At 38.5% G+C, this 18,419-nt stretch overlaps 1 protein-coding gene and 1 pseudogene across 1 annotated transcript; both read right to left on the minus strand.

Annotated features, from left to right (window-relative positions):
• Positions 1 to 1,356: 1,356 nt before the first annotated feature.
• LOC115796992 (tripartite motif-containing protein 16-like) lies at positions 1,357 to 2,957 on the minus strand (annotated as a pseudogene).
• A 13,100-nt stretch (positions 2,958 to 16,057) lies between these two features.
• On the minus strand, positions 16,058 to 17,872 carry LOC115797276 (tripartite motif-containing protein 16-like). Its single transcript, XM_030753809.1, has one exon. The coding sequence runs from the start codon at positions 17,837 to 17,839 to the stop codon at positions 16,163 to 16,165; it is 1,677 nt and encodes a 558-aa protein (XP_030609669.1). The 5' UTR covers positions 17,840 to 17,872; the 3' UTR covers positions 16,058 to 16,162.
• Positions 17,873 to 18,419: the final 547 nt, after the last annotated feature.

The raw sequence follows: 18,419 nt of genomic DNA on the forward strand, positions 1-18,419 counted from the left end.
CAATCAAACAGCTTAAGAACAGGTTAAGGTACACTTCTTTGAGATTTTAATTTAAGGAAAATGTGCCTCTGGAAATTGAAAGTCTATGTTGCAATATTGTCCTGCACAAGGTACACAGAGGGAAATTCAAAAAACAGCAACATAAAGAAAACTCAAACATTTTTTGCAACCAGATATTTTTTGGCTCTCGCCCTTTGTAAAGAAACAAAAGTTATGTTTCTATTACAAATGCACAGTGTACAAAGGTATTTTCTTACTCTTTTTATTCAATTTTCAGCAGAACAACATTAACACTACAAACAACAGCAATAACAATGAAAAAAAAATCCACACAGCATAGTTACACAATTGCAGACTCCCCACTTATAAAAGATTAGGTCAAGTCATATATTTCAGTAGTACAGTAAACCTGATATAATCTCTTTGAATCATCAATATATAGACTTGATTAGAGCCAAAAAAAAAAAAAAAATCAACTCCAGTATGACTATAAAACTGTGTGCAGAAGCAAGAATAAACTACATTTATAAAGCTGCATTTATTAAAGTGTAATTCTCCAACAAGCTCTTTATTGAACTTCTTTTAAATGTAAAAACACCGCAGATGTTGGTTAACAGTAGATCCACAATGACTGCAGCCCTGCATCTGTTTCCTACCTGACAATAATGAAAGCAACAATAATGATATAGATGAGCATAAATAGCAAAAGAAAAAAAAAAAGAAAAGCCGCTTTATTCATTATGTAAAGCATCAGTTTGTTCAAACATGAAATCAATTAAGCCTGAAAAATGACTTTGGTTCAATGCTTTCATGAACAGATTCACTTCATCCATCCACACAACTCAGCATATCAGCTGCAAATGATTGATGATGATCATGATGATTACAGTTTCAATCAGTCTGAACAAGAGTAACAAATAAACATACATGTAATTGTAGACGTGTTGGTTTACAAAGTGAGAACAAAAGCTAGGAGATAAACAAAGGTCTGATAATTTCTCTGTTGGGGCCCATGCAGTGGAAAAGGAGCAACAACATCAAACACATCAACACAAATATTCCTGAAACATTTGGAGCACAGAGAAATTTACATTTTCTTCTGAACAAAAATGTATATGAATAAAAACCAATCAGTGCAGAGCAGTGACAGCCTCCATGGTTAAACAGATACAGGAAAGAGCAACACCCAATTAAACTCAATCATTAACTGGACAGCAAACGATATGAGGTCAAAGTAGCAGCCATGAAGTGCGACTGACAGGTGATCTCTGTGCAGAGAAGAAACAGCACAACAATGATGGAGACCAAAGAAACTGAAACACACATTTTAACCAACTGTCCCTCAATGACTTCTGACTATTTCAGCTTAATGAACTCTGCAGTGTCTCCTTCAGAGTCACCGAAAACACGCTCAAAAAGACCAACTCCAACATAGAGCGGCTGAGTGAATGTGGTCTGGACTCTGTGGAGGAGAGTCATGGTTTCAGAGACGCTGTAGAAAGACAGAATACCTGCTCCGTGATCCAGGTACACTCCTACTCTGGAGGACCGAGGACCTGGGAGGGGAATTCGGACATGTTTGTGCCACAACGTAACAACGTTGTGTAACAACGTAATGACCATGATTTGTCACTGAATCCAAATAAACATTCATGTGACTCCCCCTCTCTGCTGATATTCTTGTATGCAACTGCTACATACACTCCTACCCCTCTCCACTCCACCTCCCAGTAACAACGTCCAGTCAGACTCTCTCTACTCAGGACCTGACAACATCCAGTGAATCTGTCTGGATGACGAGAATAAGACTGTTGTTGTTTCATATGTGTTACTTTTTTGTTTCCCTTAGATAATAACAGATGTGCGTTTGCTGTGTTTGGATCCAGTGTGATTTTATGTGAATATTTTAAGAATTCAGCTCTGGTCTTTGGCTCTGATGGTGACAGTAAAACATCCTCTTCAGTGACTCTCAGTGAGATGTTTGTCCATTCCTCTCTCAGGATGTCCTGTAGTTTCTCTCTGGTCTCTGACACAGCTGCTGTCACATCCTCAAAGTACCTCAGAGGACCAATATTGATGCTGGATGAGTGTGTAGACTCACTGAGTGCTGACAGTGAGGGGTAGTTGTGTAGAAACTGGTTGTGATCCTCTGTGTGTGAGAGCTGCTCCAGCTCAGCATCTTTCCTCTTCAGCTCAGCGATCTCCTGCTCCAGCTTCTCCTGAAGCTCTTTGACTCGACTCACTTCAGTTTCCTGCTGGGATCTGACCTGCTGCTTCACATCAGAGCTTCTTTTCTGGATCAGACGGATCAGCTCAGTCAACATCTTCTCACTGTCCTCCACTGCTTTATCAGCAGAGCCATTGATGGCCTCCACCTCCTGTTGAAGCAGCTTCACATCTTTCTCTCGGTCCTGGATTCTCTGCTGGATGTTTAGTCGTCTCACCTCGAGCTCCTTCTGCTTCTCAGTTCTTTCTGCTGCAGCTGGGACTGTTTCATGGCCTTTATGTTCATCCGTTGTGCAGAGATAACAGATACTCTGCTGATCAGTACGACAGAAAATCTTCATCACCTCATCATGACGAGAGCAGATGTTCTCCTGGAGCTTCTTGGAGGGGGCCACCAGCTTGTGTTTCTTTAATGCAGCTGCATCATAGTGAGGTTGGAGGTGTTTCTCACAGTAAGAGGCTGGACAAGATAAACAGGACTTGATGGCTTTCAGTTTCTTCAAATTGCAGACATCACAGGCCACATCTTCAGGTCCAGCATAGCAGTGATCAGCTGGAGCAGCTTGGAGTCCAGTCTTCTTCAGCTGCTCCACCAACTCTGCTAACATGATGTTTTTCTCCAGGACAGGCCTCGGTGTGAAGGTCTTCCTGCACTGAGGGCAGGCATGGCTTCTTTTCTTCTTTTTCTTCTTCTCCTCCTCTTCATCCCAGAAATGTTTAATGCAGTTCATGCAGTAGCTGTGTCCACAGGGAAGAGCCACCGGATCCTTCAGTAGATGGAACAGATGGAACAAGAGAAGGTTTCTCGGTCCAGCTGAACTTTTTGTGCTGCCATTTTCCCTCAACGTCAGTGTCTGACTCTTTCATAGAAGACAAACTAGTCTAAGCTCTGATCTCAGCAACATGCAAGTTAATGGAACCCGTCAGTTCTTACACGTCACCACTTGTTGGTTTCATGCATCTTCATACTGTCAGGGGAAAGAACAGGGAAATACAGGTAAGGTCCATTTTGGTTTGAAAAGCCTGGAATAAATTATTTTATTCTGTCTCCCTCCTCTCTCCCCCAACCGGTCACAGCAGATGGCTACCCCTCCCCGATCCTGGTTCTGCCTGAGATTTCTGTTGCTTTCTGGGTCACTAATGTCACAGGTTCATCAGTAAAGTAGGTCTGAGCTGCTTTTTGTAAGGTAAAGACGTACAATGAAACCCAGAAAATCTCCCTTTTAACAGGAAGAATCTTCTGGCGGAACCAGGCTCTGGGAGGAGCATCTGCCACAACCAGCTGGGGGTGAGGGGAGGGAGACAGGACAAAAGACATGCTGACATTAATAATAACTCATAATTAAATGCAGATTGAGGTATAAACAGACTGAAAAGAGGTGGATGAAAAAGAAATAACAAATTCTGGATGTAACACGGAGCCAATGAAGTGAAGCCAATATGGGAGAAATATGTTTTCTCTTTCTAGCCCCTGTCAGTACTCTAGCTGCAGCATTTTGGATCAGCTGAAGGCTTTTCAGAGAGCTTTTAGGACAGCCTGATAATAATGAATTACAATAGTCCACCCTAGAAGTAATAAATGCATGAATTAGCTTTTCAGCATTGTTCTGAGAAAAGATGTTTCTAATTTTAGAAATATTGTGCAAATGCAAAAAACCCCCCAAAAAAACAAAAAACAAAAGCAGTCCTACATATTTGTTTAATATGTGTATTGAAGGACATATCCTGGTCAAAAATAACTCCAAGATTTCTCACAGTGTTACTGGAGGCCAAAGTAATGCCATCCAGAGTAAGTGTTTGGTTTGACACCATGTTTCTAAGGTTTGTGAGGCCGAGCACAAGAACTTCAGTTTTATGTGGCTTTAGAAGCCGGAAATTAGAGCGCCTCCAAGCCTTTATTTCTTTAAGACATTCCTGCAGTTTAGCTAATTGATGTGTGTCATCTGGGTTCATGGAAGCTGGGTATCATCTGCATTGAAAATGTATGCAATGCTTCCTAATACTGCCTAAAGGAAGCAGGTATAGTGTAAATAGAACTGGCCCTAGCACAAAACCCTGTGAAACGCCATAATTACCCTTAGTGGGTGAAGTAAGTAGTATCCAGGGTCATATGAAATGAGGATATAAAACTATTGACAAGATAATCTACCTCACTGGGAGCAGATGTTATGTAGCTGCTCTGCGCTGTGTTGGCACTGAAGAGCATAATAATGAAAGAACTATACTTAGTTACAGCGCTTTCAGAAAGACTTCTACTGTAATAAAATGTATTCCCCACTGCTGTGTAATCCATTAAAGGGAATGTAAACGTTATTTAAAAAAGGTCAGACAGGAGGGGGCTTTCAGGGAATACTGTTAAGTCTTCAGTTTCTATGCCATATGTTAGGACAAGATCCAGAGTATGATTAAAGTGGTGGGTGGGCTCCTTTACATACTGAGAGAAGCCAAGTGAATCTAATAATAGATTAAATGCAGTGTTGAGGCTGTCATTCTCAGCATCTACATGGATGTTAAAATCACCCACTATAATTATTTTATCTGAACTGAGCACTAAATCAGACAAAAAGTCTGAGAAATCAGAAACTCTGAGTAAGGACCAGGTGGATGACAGATAATAACAAATAAAACAGGTTTTTTGAATTTTCCAATTATGGTAGACAAGGCTAAGAGTCAGGCCTAATTAAAACTCTGTCTGGGTCTACTGTATGGTTAATTGATAAGCTGGAACGGAAGATTGCTGTTACTCCTCCTCCTTGACCTGTACTTCGGGGATTTAATATGACTCGGAGGTGTTGATTCGTTTAAACTAACAAATTCATTCTGCTGTAACCAGGTTTCTATAAAGTAGAATAACTCAATATGTTGATCATTTATTAAATAATTTACTAACAGGGACTTGGAAGAGAGAGACCCAATGTTTAATAATCCACATGTAACTGTTTTACTCGGTGGAGTTTTTCCTTCTTTCTGAATTTTTATGCTTGAATTGTTTTTTTGCTAAAAACTTTTTGCTCAAACTAAAACTACCATGACCAGAGGGGGCATCATTTTACCAGTCGGTTTGTTACATTTTCAGACGTGCAAACCTGTTCTTTTAAGTCTTAGTATTCGTTTTTAGCTCAGTCCCCATTTCCTCAGACTTTAACCTTTGTAGGGCCCTTAGCACCTGAGCATCATTTAATGCCCCTGAGCATAGTGGGGGGATTATTGTTGACTATATGCATCCCTGTATGACCACAGTCTACCATCTTCTAAAGACTACTCATAAAACTGTTTTCCCGAACATGCAAATAATTTCACTGGATACAAATGCCCTCCACGGTGCAGATCTCAGTCCAATAAAGCACTGTTAGATAGAGTGACATCTTGAAGGTGCTGACAAGAAATCTGCACTGGTTATGTTATGCTATTATCATATTTTAGAGTGAAAACAATAATTCTTTTATTGGGCCAGTGATAAAAGAAATGCTAAATTCATGGGTAGAATTGGTTTTTAAAAAATTATTGTGTAACCCGATATTGGAAAATTAAAAAAACCCACACATTTCTTTGCTGCCACCAACAGATTTATACTTTGGGGAGCCCGGGGAGACTTTGGACAGGGGTTGTTTCTGGAAAACAAGAGCAACCAATGGGATTAAAAGGTTACTTCGTCTATCTTAATTTAAGAACTCTTACTTCATTCTAGTTACTCTAATTTTAAAGGTTGAGAGATCCAAAAACTTTGGTCTGCCTATATATATATATATATTTTTTTTTTTTCTTCTTTGTTAGTGTGTGGACAGTATATAGGGCCCCACCACTGCAACAAGGTGGGATATTTCCCTGGACTACTCAAGACCCTATAGGGTTCTCTAGATACGAACCCCAACCTTGGAAACATTTATTTGGTTTTGTTTTTTTTTTGGTGGTGTTATTTTTTTTTTGTTTGTTTTTGTTTTTCTGTTTTTTTTTTTTTTAATAAAGATAATGTTAACACTGTTCAAAGTATGCTTTTGTTTAACATTCGCTTTAAGGGAGAGATTTTGTTTTTGCATAAAATTGATGAAATGGGACATAATGGGTGAGACGATATGGGAGACCACTAGGCAAAAAAAATAATGAACATACAGGATATCAAAGTAATATCACTTAACGTGAAAGGTATTTCAAACCCCTTTAAGAGGAGCAAAATATTAATTAAAATGAAACGGGAAAACGCTCAGATTGTCCTCTTACAAGAGACACATCTTTCTCTAGCAGAACATGAAAAAACGAGGAGAATGGGACACACAAAGGCCTATTATTCATCTAATAAAACTGGTCAAAGGAGAGGGGTTATTATACTAATATCACAAAAAATAACTTTCGAGTACATATCCGAGTTGGCTGATGAAGAAGGACGATATATACTAGTAACAGGAAAGATAAATAATGTAATAGTCACAATAGGTAATGTTTATGTACCGCCTGATAGTAGTTTTGGTCTGTACAGGAGTATGTTTGATTTAATGGTAGGAGCAACAGGCTTTGTAATCTGTGGAAGGGATTGGAACCTTCGCCTTAATCCTAAACTTGATTCATCTAAAAACTTCTCCATTACACCATTACATAGGAAAGTTAATAATTTAATGGAGGAACTGGGTATATTAGATCTCTGGAGAGATTTCCACCCTTTAAAACGTGACTACACCTTTTACTCACCCCCCCATAACACATATTCTAGGATTGATTATTTTTTTATATTTAAAGAGAGATCGCTCTAAAGTAAAGATGTGTGACATTGGTTCTATAGACATATCTGACCATGCATCTGTCTCATGTGAATTTCATATTAGTGTAACCTTAGTTATGGCACATATTTATTTTTGGTCACATTTAATTTGTGGTTTAGAATATAAATTTGAGTTTTGAAATATTCATGATTTTACCTAATTGAGTTTATTATATAATTAATTATCATTTGCCTCATCTTATAATTTTATGTGTAACATTTAAGTTAGTTATTATTGAACCTTGTGACAAGTAATTTTAGTTCCTACCTTGTACCGTTTACAGTGGGACTGTTTTTGGTGCAACATTGGGTTTTTTTCCGTGTTGTGCGTCGGAGTGACGATCGAGTAAAAGTTGAGTTCACACTGTCCTGCCGAGTTGGTGTTTATTATAGAAGATCATTTTTAAGATCAATTGTAACCCGCCATACACCCACCGCCCGAGAAGGAGAGAGACCGGAGAACGCTACCTCAACCAGAAATCAGGGTTACATTAGTGAGAGCCCTCGCAGAACATTGTGGAGACTGAACATAAGTGCTTTAAATAATCCACATATATGAAATCCACAGTTTGTAGCTCAAATTTTATCAATGTTATACGGACAATTTATCACAAACCAGTAGCACAAATAAAAATTAATGGCAATCTCTCAAGCACTATTGCTTTACAACGAGGAACGCGACAAGGATGCCCTATTTCTCCACTACTTTTTGCTCTTTTTATTGAACCCCTCACACAATGGCTAAGTCAGACAGAAAATATTAAAGGGGTTAGTATAAATGGGGATGAACATAGGGTGGCTCTGTATGCAGACGATATTTTGATATATTTAACTGATCCCTCTAAAACGTTTTCAGATTTAATGACCCTTTTAGGAAAATTTGGCAATTTTTCAGGTTATAAATTGAATGAACAAAAGACTCAGTTGTTAACTTTCAACTACTCACCTTCAAAATTACTGAGAGATAAATTCCAATTAAACTGGGATCAACTCTCATTGAAATACTTAGGTATACACCTACCAAGTGATGTTTCACAGCTCGCAGAAATGAATTATGCTCCCCTCTTGGCAAAAATGAAAGAAGATATAAATAGATGGCACTCTGTTTCTTTTCTCAGTTTGAGTCATAGAATTGTTTGTGTAAAAATGAATATCCTCCCACGATATCTGTTTTTATTTCAAGCACTCCCAGTAGAAATCACTCCAAAAGAATTTTCAGAAATAGATGAAATTATTTCTAAGTTTATTTGGCAGGGGAAGAAACCCAGAGTTAGATTTAAAACATTGCAGCTGTCGAAGGAGGAGGGGGGAATGGGGTTACCTTATTTTAAAGGATACTATTATGCAGCCCAGGTTAGGCCTCTTATTTATGTTCCACACAATATAATGCTAGGTGGAAAGATATTGAATTCTCAATCATGAAAGTTCCTGTACCTGCAGTACTGGCTTATACACATTTAGACAAATTTATAAAAGGGATTCAAAACCTATGGATTAAAACTCAATTAAAAATTTGGAATAAAATAAAAGGAGTGTATCAGTTAAATGATAAAATACAGATAATCCAGTGGTGTGCTTTTGACCCTGGATTCAGGCCTAACTTAATGGATAATCATTTTAAATTTTGGATTTCCAAAGGTGTAACAACATTTTATTCACTAGCTGAAAAGGGGGAATTTAGGGACTTTGAAAATTTGAAAAAAAACAATACCAGCTTGAGAATTCAGATTGTTTTAGATACCTGCAAGTTCGTAATTATTTTGAATATAATATTAAACCTAAAACAGATCTTAATGATCCCATTCTAAAACTAATTTTGGGTGCATGTGGAAATACTGTGGTTAAAGGGGTTATTTCTAGTATTTAAAAAGGGCTACTGATGAAAAATACCCATTCCACAGACTACATCAGAGCAAGATGGGAAAGGGAATGTAATGTAACTATATCTACAGACAAATGGTTAAATTTATGTAAGCCTCAATGGAAATGTACAAATTCTCATATGTGGCAGGAGCTTAATTGGAAATGTCTTATTCGTTTTTTTATAACACCAAAGCAAAAAGCACATTTTGATCCTGCAGAGTTGAGTGTTGAGTGTTGGAGGCGGTGTGGTTCTCGGGAAGCTGACCATTGGCATATATTTTGGGAATGTTCAAAAATAAAACCATTTTGGGCAGAGGTTCACAAAATTATAACTATTGTTCTCAATAACAAAATACCTTTACAGTTCCGTCATTTATTTATGGGGAATTGTGATTTTCTGATCAGACCTGCTGATAAGTACTTATTTGCCATTTTTATATCAGCTTGTAAAAAAGCACTCACAAGATGCTGGTTGCTTCCTGAGCCCCCTACAGTCTCTGAGTGGATAGATGTGGTTAATGAGATTTACATAATGGAAGCAATTACTTTTTCCATCTGCCTTAAGAAAAGTAAATTTATTGACCTATGGCTTAAATGGGTCAGATACATAAAACCTTTAAAACCAGACTTTACAGAAGTACTGTATTAATAATCTTTGTGTCATTTATTTCCTTCATCATTTGCTTGTTTTAATTTCTTGTGTCCCCCACTCTTTTGTCCCAAATAAGATAACTGATTAGCATATATGTGTAATGCAATTTTTTTCTTCCTTTAATTATTTTATATATATATATATATATATATATATATATATATATATATATATATATATATATATATATATATATATATATATATATATATATATATATATATATTATTTTTTTTCCCTCTCTCTCCCAAACATTATATATAAGAGATTATATATAACTTGTAAAAATGAAAAGTTTGCAAATGGATTTATTATTCCATCTTTTGTTTTTCTGGTTCTTTTTTCCTATTTCACAATAAAAATAAAGAATAACAAAAAAAAAAAAAAAAAAAGTTACTTCCCAAATTTGGCTTTAAGTAGGTCAACATACTTCCTCTGAAGGCCATCTTGATGCTCCCATAAACAAGGTAATTAGAATTTTAATTTTTTACATCTCTTGAATTTATTTTATGCTGTCAATCCAATGCCATCACTATGTACATAGTATTAATATGGACCCTCTATTGCTGTGATGGCAACTACATAGACTGATGTATCTGTTACTGATCACATTTTGGCATATTTATCTGCGCATTTTTGGCAAAAAAAAAAAAAAAAGAAGAATGGGCAGCTTGGTGGCGAGCTGGTTAGCACTGCTGCCTCACAGCTAGAATGACATCTAGAAGGTCTGGGTTTGATTCCACCTTGGCCTGGGCCTCTCTGTGTGGAGTTGACATGTTCTCTCTGTGTGGGTTTCCTCCCACAGTCCAAAAAAATGCAGTTATTGGGGTTTGGACAATTTAGAATCATCACTTAACCTAACCCCAATAACTGCATTTTTTTGGACTGTGGGAGGAAACCCACACAGAGAGAACATGTCAACTCCACACAGAGAGGCCCAGGCCAAGGTGGAATCAAACCCAGACCTTCTAGCTAAAAAAATTTGCTAGTAATAAATATATCACATTAATAAAAATTTAGATTTTGCTGACTTATGTTGATTTAAGGGCAGAACAAGATAAGAGATTTAGTGTGACCAACGGATAATACAGAAAAATAGCTGAGGAGACAGATAAGTATGGCCCTGAGAGGCCAAATGCACTGCAACTTAAGAAAGCACCAGCATACAGAAAAACACTGCAAAAGCACACAAAAACACAACGGAAGTAGAATAAAACACAAAGGAAAGAGAAGAAAAATCAAAATTTCACAAAACACAACTGAAGTGTCTTTGGAGAAACAATGTGATGGAACAGAAGTGACAGAAGCCAAAGCAATCTCATTGTACATCCTGTATAATGACAATAAAGGCATTCTATTCTATTCTATTCTATTCTATGTGAAGGATCGCACTGAGAAAAGCTTAAAAGTGGCAGCTTCATCAGTGGGATGTGGGAGAAAAAGATTATTTAACCGCTCTCATACTCACTGCTTTTCAGATTTCAAGGAAGAGTCGGTGCAGCTCTTTATTTTACAGATATTTGACTGAAATGACAAACTGCCTGAGTTCGGTTTTAAAATGATCAAAGAGCATAATTTTAATCTGTGGATGCGGAATTTACCACAGTAGGTGTAGATCTGTGGAGGAGTGTTTCCAGGATGGCACAGGAAATCTGAATATTTAATAGGATCAAATATAGTGTAGAAAATTAATGCAGAAAACATTTCAGTGATTTCACTTCATTTCTGATGCCTTTCTGTAGTCTCTACCTTACCCTCATTTTCTACCCTCTTTAAAAAACGCTTAAACATCCTTTAATGCTTGAAGATGCTTTGTGAATGATTTATTTTCCCCAGAATTTCCTCTTTACTTTAAAGGGAAATACTTTGAAAACTTTATATTCTTTTATTGCACTTTGGTCACTCGGAGCACTTTTTAGTGTGCCTGGATCCTGCTCTGTGATCTACTCTGGAGGACCTGAAACAGGATTTTTGACTTTCTTGTGCCAAAATGTTTCAAAACAGGTTATCAGGGACTCCAAATCCACTTTCACCCACTTTATGCCACAGCTGCCTTAATATAACAGAACTGGTGATTAGCAAGATAATTTTTTGTTTCTGTAATGGTTAATCCACCAGTATGCACAATATAATATTTTAATCAAAGTATTTTTAATGCTAAAAATAAATTATCACTGTTAAATAGAAAATATACAAAAAGCAGTGCTTAAAAAAAATTAAGACCCTAAATTATTTTTTTAATTGAATTCCTGAACAAGAACATTGGTCTTAGTGGTTGATTCATTTCTGACTCAAATTTGGGAATAAAAAAAGGTGATTTTTTGTTTTTGTTTTTTTTTTGGTTTTAAACAAGTTTTTAACAGATTTCCAAAATTTTGTGTTTCATTGTTTTTATGACAGATAGTCTAATAAATTTAAGCTGTGTATAATTAATGTAATATAATAAAAATGTAAAACATTATATGCCTCAGTTTTTAAATGTGAAAAGCTCAAAGGAGTGTCGCATACAGGATAAGATCAACGATGTCAACCCTCATCTGAACAGAATAACGTGGAAGTTGAATGATAAAAACACATTCGGGGACCTTTTTTTAAACTTTGTTGAGGATGTGGATGTGAGAGGTGTTTAATCAGATTACATAAGTGTGTAAACAATGCAGTTTTTTCATTTGGCTTTTTAAATGTTTTGGTGTGTTTTCCTCTACGAGGATGTGAATATGAAGAGCAGGTTCTAGTTTGTCTTCTTTCTCTTTGATGGTTTTCTTCTTTCTTTGTCCTTGACACCTAAAATCTTTAAGGTCCAAGGCCATGACGAATTAAGGAAGTGGTGCTAGTGCGTGTAGGTCTGTATCTAGACAGAAAAGACCCAAACCTTTGTTGTACAGCAGTCACATCGGGGCCCTATTCCAGGAAACAAGTTCATCAAGATTTCCTCTTCCACAACAGCTGATCACAGGTAGTTCAATCAGCTCTGAGTATGTTCACCCTGACGCAGGTGTGCGCATGAGCAAGGAAAGAACGCGTCATCAGTGACACCATGGCAACGGGCAAACAAAGAGCAGCTCCTCCATTTCTTTGACTTTGCTTGTAACCTGCGCTGCTGCGGATCTTGTGACGTGGGCATGATGTTTGACTCAGTGCGAGGATTTGGTTACACTGAACCTGCGTGGCTTTCTCCTGCTGTGAGATATTTACACTGGGACTGTCAGTGGGAATAAAATAAGAAGAAAAAACTACTTGTTAACAAATAAGTAAGTAATGGGTGTGTTTTTTTTCTTGCTTTTTTTTTAACAGTATGAATACACCTTCAGTTTGTGGGTAACGGGTCAGAGTGAGGATGAAGTCACGTAATGCATTTTCTGTTGAAAGTGGAACAAAACTAGAGAGTAGGCGGAGTCAGCTGAAAATTTCTGCCTGTTTAAGCTATATATTAATGCACATACAGAGCAGTGCTGCTCTCCCTCTGCTCATAGTGGAGCTCACCCAGCAGTCCCCCTCTCTCTCTCATCTTTATGACAGTAATCATTAGAATAAGATGATATCTATTTAATTACACCTTGGATCTCTGTGTTTACGTGTATGGATGGCCTATATAGGTCTTCATAATCTACAGCAAAAATCAGAGATTGGGTGTTGTGTTTGTTTTCTACTTACAGTGTGCCAAAGCTGAGACAAAGGATGACAGACAGGAGAGTTCCACTTCCATGAAAATGTGTGTTCTACCCATTTTCTTACATTATAAATGGGCTGTTCATTGTATAAAAATAAATTCATGTTTTATTCCTGTGACCATATTTAAATCAATTTTGACTTCTATTTGTATGTCATGAAACCACTTAAATGCATTATTTTAGCAGAAAAGATATCTGTAATTCATAATAGGTCAAATTTGTTACTCTGGTGTAAATGTTGTCTGATTTATTAGAAAAATTGGGAGGAAAAAAATTCTACAACTGTCCCTGGACTTCCCTATTAACACTGAGACTGCAAAGTCCTTTAGAAGGCAAAGCACTGGGTAGGACCTCCGGGCAGCTGGAGCATTATCTAAACTGGCTGTAATTTCAGTGCTCACTGGAGCTTTAAACCTGCATGTTTATAATAACTTATCATGTCTATGGACACAGCTGTGGGGTCTTTTCCAGATGAGCCACAACGCGGGTTAAAATAAGCAGGGAAAAGGACAAAACTTCAGCTAATGAGCTAAAACTACAAAGTAACACAGTAACATCAGCAGTGAAGGGTTTGTGCTGAGGACTAAAGTATCAGAGTCAATCACAAAAGAAAACTGTAGAAAAATAAGCATCAGCAGCGGTTTTGCACCGCTGACAGTACAGCAGTGCACAGTGAGGGCAGAAAACAAAATAAGTGATCCATAGAAGCATTTTTTTTTTCTATCCAAAACATTATTTATTTGCAGCAATAAATGAGAAAATGTCATTTAATTTTAGACTTAAAAAATACACTTGTCTTAATTTATTCAATGTGAGAATAGCTTTTTGGTTCTCATACTTCACAAAAGAACCAAATTGGCAGTAGCGCTGGGCGATATATTGAGTTTTTAAGAAATATCGAAATATTTTCATATGAGATAAAAGATGAGACAGTGTTGTTTATATCGATATTCTCTATGTCGCTTTACAATCATACTTGTAGATCCACCAGTTCACACTGCCCCTCCTCTATCCTTCATCGCTTCACCCGTAAATCATGCAGGAAGCAACAGCATGGCAGTGCTGCCATCTTAGCAACTCTGTCGCTAGATTTAGCAGCTTTTCAGAACTTAGTGACTTTTTTGCCACAAAGTGACCAGCGATAAACTTAGCAACTTTTTCCAGTGACGTCGGTGACTTTTGGAGAGTTTTGGAAGCCTGAAATCCTCCACTGCGCTTCATTCTGCGTCTGTTTGTACGGTTGGCATTGCCTGGACCCCCAAGAGTACCTGGCTGTAGGCAAGAGGGCATATGTCTATGGATTTACTGAGCTGGCTAGAACCCTGCTCACTGAAGGATGGAATTTTATTCATTCAGTCTGTTTACATGTTTTGTTAGTTGCACGGAGTACTTGATGTACAGGAGTACACACAGGAGGAAGCACTTTGGTGAAGTCTACTTCACTGCAGACTGGCTCTTTAAAGAATCAGTCAGCGTTTTGCTATTTTTGTTCTGTATCTTTTCTGTTTACATTTTAATAGCACAGCTGTGGGTCTTTTGTTATGAAGGAAAAAAACATTAATTTATTTGAAGAGCATTATTATTTAAATATGCCAACAGCTTTTTATTTTTTTGAGAAACTTCTCATGTATATCTACAGCTGAATGTTAATAAACCTGCCTGTGTGACATCTGGGACATGTAGCTTTGACTCAGACGTGCCTTTCTGTTTATACCTTTTTGGAAGGAAAAATATCGAGATATTACTTTTGATCCATATCGCCCAGCCCTAGTTGGCAACATAAACACAAATACTCCTGAAACATTTGGAATACAGAGAAGTTTACATTTTCATGAGGACAGTTTATCTGAATACAAATCATCAGAGAGAAACTCCATGGCTAAACAGACACAGGAAGGAGGGCCATCCAAAAAAAGTCAGTCAGTAACTCAACGACAAACAATAAGATTTCAAAGTAGCAGCCATGAAGTGTGACTGACAGGTAGGGGTGTGCGATATATATCGTCTACGATAATATGGTAATTGCCTTGTTAACGATGAGCTTGCTGAGCTTAGGCTGCTGCGTGTGCGCATTGACAGTGCCCGTACTGTGCGCTAGCATAGCTGCCTAAACAACACCTAAAGCTGGAAATGAGTGAACACACTGCACCAGGGATAGGAATTCAGACATCGCCAGCCTCGCAGTCTACCCCTTAATTCCTAGGCGAGGAGGTGGTTTGCAGACTTTGTAAGAAAGTGGACAGTTCAACAACTAACCTGTTCCATCATCAACGAGTATGAGGAATAAGAAACCCGCCATCCAAGATAAATCTAAATCAGGTAAGGTGCCTGGCAAAACGCACACTCAGCAAACTTTAGCCCCGACCACGACTAGCGGAATACAGAAGAAGATAATGGCTGGCTGGATGTCAAATAAGGTATGTTACAATCACTGCGTCATAACCTAGCGACGTTCTCGGAGCTCACCTGTTTGCAGCCTCGGATAATACGCTGAAGCGGTCTTGCAAAAAAGCAGGTTTCTGATCAGATGAGGGTGTGTAGTTTCTGTGACTTATTTTGCTATTATGTAGTGGGAATCCCCCTGGAAAGCCTCTTTTTTTTTTTTTTGGTTTTCATTCTGTCAAGTCTTCCATATTGAGCGATTGCATTTGAAAAGCTCGCCAAAGTTTTTCTATTTACATTTGTCATGATTCCAGGACAGTCTTGAAAAAGAGATTTTAATCTCAGTGTGTTTTTCCTGGGTAAATAAAGGTTAAATAAAATAAAAAATAAGTTCATGTCTCAAAACACTGATTTAACTCTTATATATTAACAGCTTGTACTTCTTGTACGAACACATTTTTAAATAATGCAAAATATCGTTTATTATCGTTATCGAGAAAATTACAGAAAATATCGAGATATTATTTTTTGTCAATATCGCACACCCCTACTGACAGGTGATCTCTGTGCACAACAATAAGCTCTCAGCAACAACTGTCCCTCAATGACTTCTGACTATTTCAGTTTAATGAACTCTGCAGAGATTCCATTAGAGTCAAAAAGCCAAAGTCCAGCATAGAGCGACTGAGTGAATGTGGTCTGGACTCTGTGGAGGAGAGTCATGGTTTCAGAGACGCTGTAGAAAGACAGAATACCTGCTCTGTGATCCAGGTACACTCCTACTCTGGAGGACCGAGGACCTGGGAGGGGAGTTGGGACACGGTTGTGCCAAAATTCATATTTGTCTGTGTAACACTTCAATGACCAAGATTTGTCACTGAGTCCAAAAAAACAAGCATCCGAGCTCCCTGCTCTTCTGATATTCTTGTATGCGACTGCTATTTCAACTCCTCCCCCTCTCCACTCCACCTCCCAGTAACAACGTCCAGTCAGACTCTCTCTACTCAGGACCTGACATATTACAGTGAATCTGTCTGGATGATCAGAATAAGACTGTTGTTGTTCCATTACTTTTACTTTTCTGTTCCCCTCAGATAATAACAGCTTTCTGTGTGCTGTGTTTGGATCCAGTGTGATTTCACGTGAATATTTTAAGAATCCAGCTCTGGTCTTTGGCTCTGATGGTGACAGTAAAACATCCTCTTCAGTGACTGTCAGTGAGATGTTTGTCCATTCCTCTCTCAGGATGTCCTGTAGTAAATCTCTGGTCTCTGACACAGCTGCTGTCACATCCTCAAAGTACCTCAGAGGACCAATATTGATGCTGGATGAGTGTGTAGACTCACTGAGCGCTGACAGTGAGGGGTAGTTGTGTAGAAACTGGTTGTGATCCTCTGTGTGTGAGAGCTGCTCCAGCTCGGCGTCTTTCCTCTTCAGCTCAGCGATCTCCTGCTCCAGCTTCTCCTGAAGCTCTTTGACTCGACTCACTTCAGTTTCCTGCTGGGATCTGACCTGCTGCTTCACATCAGAGCTTCTTTTCTGGATCAGACGGATCAGCTCAGTGTACATCTTCTCACTGTCCTCCACTGCTTTATCAGCAGAGCCATTGATGGCCTCCACCTCCTGTTGAAGCAGCTTCACATCTTTCTCTCGGTCCTGGATTCTCTGTTGGATGTTTAGTCGTCTCACCTCGAGCTCCTTCTGCTTCTCAGTCCTTTCTGCTGCAGCTGGGACTGTTTCATGGCCTTGATGTTCATCCATTAAGCAGAGATAACAGATACTCTGCTGATCAGTACGACAGAAAATCTTCATCACCTCATCATGATGAGAGCAGATGTTCTCCTGGAGCTTCTTGGAGGGGGCCACCAGCTTGTGTTTCTTTAATGGAGCTGCATCATAGTGAGGTTGGAGATGTTTCTCACAGTAAGAGGCCGGACAGAATAAACAGGACCTGGTGACTTTCAGCTTCCTCCCCGTGCAGACATCACAGGCCACATCTTCAGGTCCAGCATAGCAGTGATCAGCTGGAGCAGCTTGGAGTCCAGTCTTCTTCAGCTGCTCCACCAACTCTGCTAACATGGTGCTTTTCTCCAGGACAGGCCTCGGTGTGAAAGTCTTCCTACACTGAGGGCAGCTCCAGATTCTCTTCCTGTCCTCTTTGTCCCAGAAACCTTTAATACAGTTCATACAGTAGCTGTGTCCACAGGTTGTAGTCACCGGATCCTTCAGTAGATCCAAACAAATCGAACAAGAAATTGCCTTTTGGTCCAGCTGAACTCCTTTCTCTGCCATTTCTCGTCTCAGTGTCAGTGACTGTGTGAGTTACTGTTTTGTAGAAGTGAAAGTATTTGAGCTCTGATCTCAACAACTTGTGTTCCTGCAGTGAGTGGAGCCTGTCAGCTCTGACACGTTGGTTTCACCCATCTTTAATCTGCAGATCTGAAGGGGAGGGAATGAGGAAACGTGAACAGACAGGAGGTGCTGTGTTTAGAAGAGGGAGGAGTTATCTATCAGGAAGAGGAGCAGTTTAAAGGAGACACTGCGTGTTATACAACAGAGCATACTTTACAAAGTTGTTCAGGACGGTTTTTAGATGGTAAATGCTTCCTGGGATCTCTTTGTTTAGAGATCATTTAGAGTTCCTTTTTTTTTTTGTAATCAGTTTTTTGTGTTCTCCTAAAAACATTTTGACTGTTATCTTGACCAAATTTTTTTTGGACATTTTCCTTCTGAAAATGTTTGTTTTCAAAGGCACAAAATGTCACTTAGGAGTCAGAAAGCAAATGATGAAATAATCAACACCTCAATAATCAAAAACATCAAAAAAGATATTACCAGCGGTGAAGAGAACTTTGTAGCTGCTCCATCCACC

This window comes from Archocentrus centrarchus, chromosome 18 (genome assembly GCF_007364275.1).
Source record: "Archocentrus centrarchus isolate MPI-CPG fArcCen1 chromosome 18, fArcCen1, whole genome shotgun sequence".
Taxonomy (NCBI): domain Eukaryota; kingdom Metazoa; phylum Chordata; class Actinopteri; order Cichliformes; family Cichlidae; genus Archocentrus; species Archocentrus centrarchus.

Excerpts from the sequence above, each read along its gene's own strand:
- LOC115797276 (XM_030753809.1), bottom strand. The coding sequence starts at position 17,839 with ATGGCAGAGAAAGGAGTTCAGCTGGACCAAAAGGCAATTTCTTGTTCG.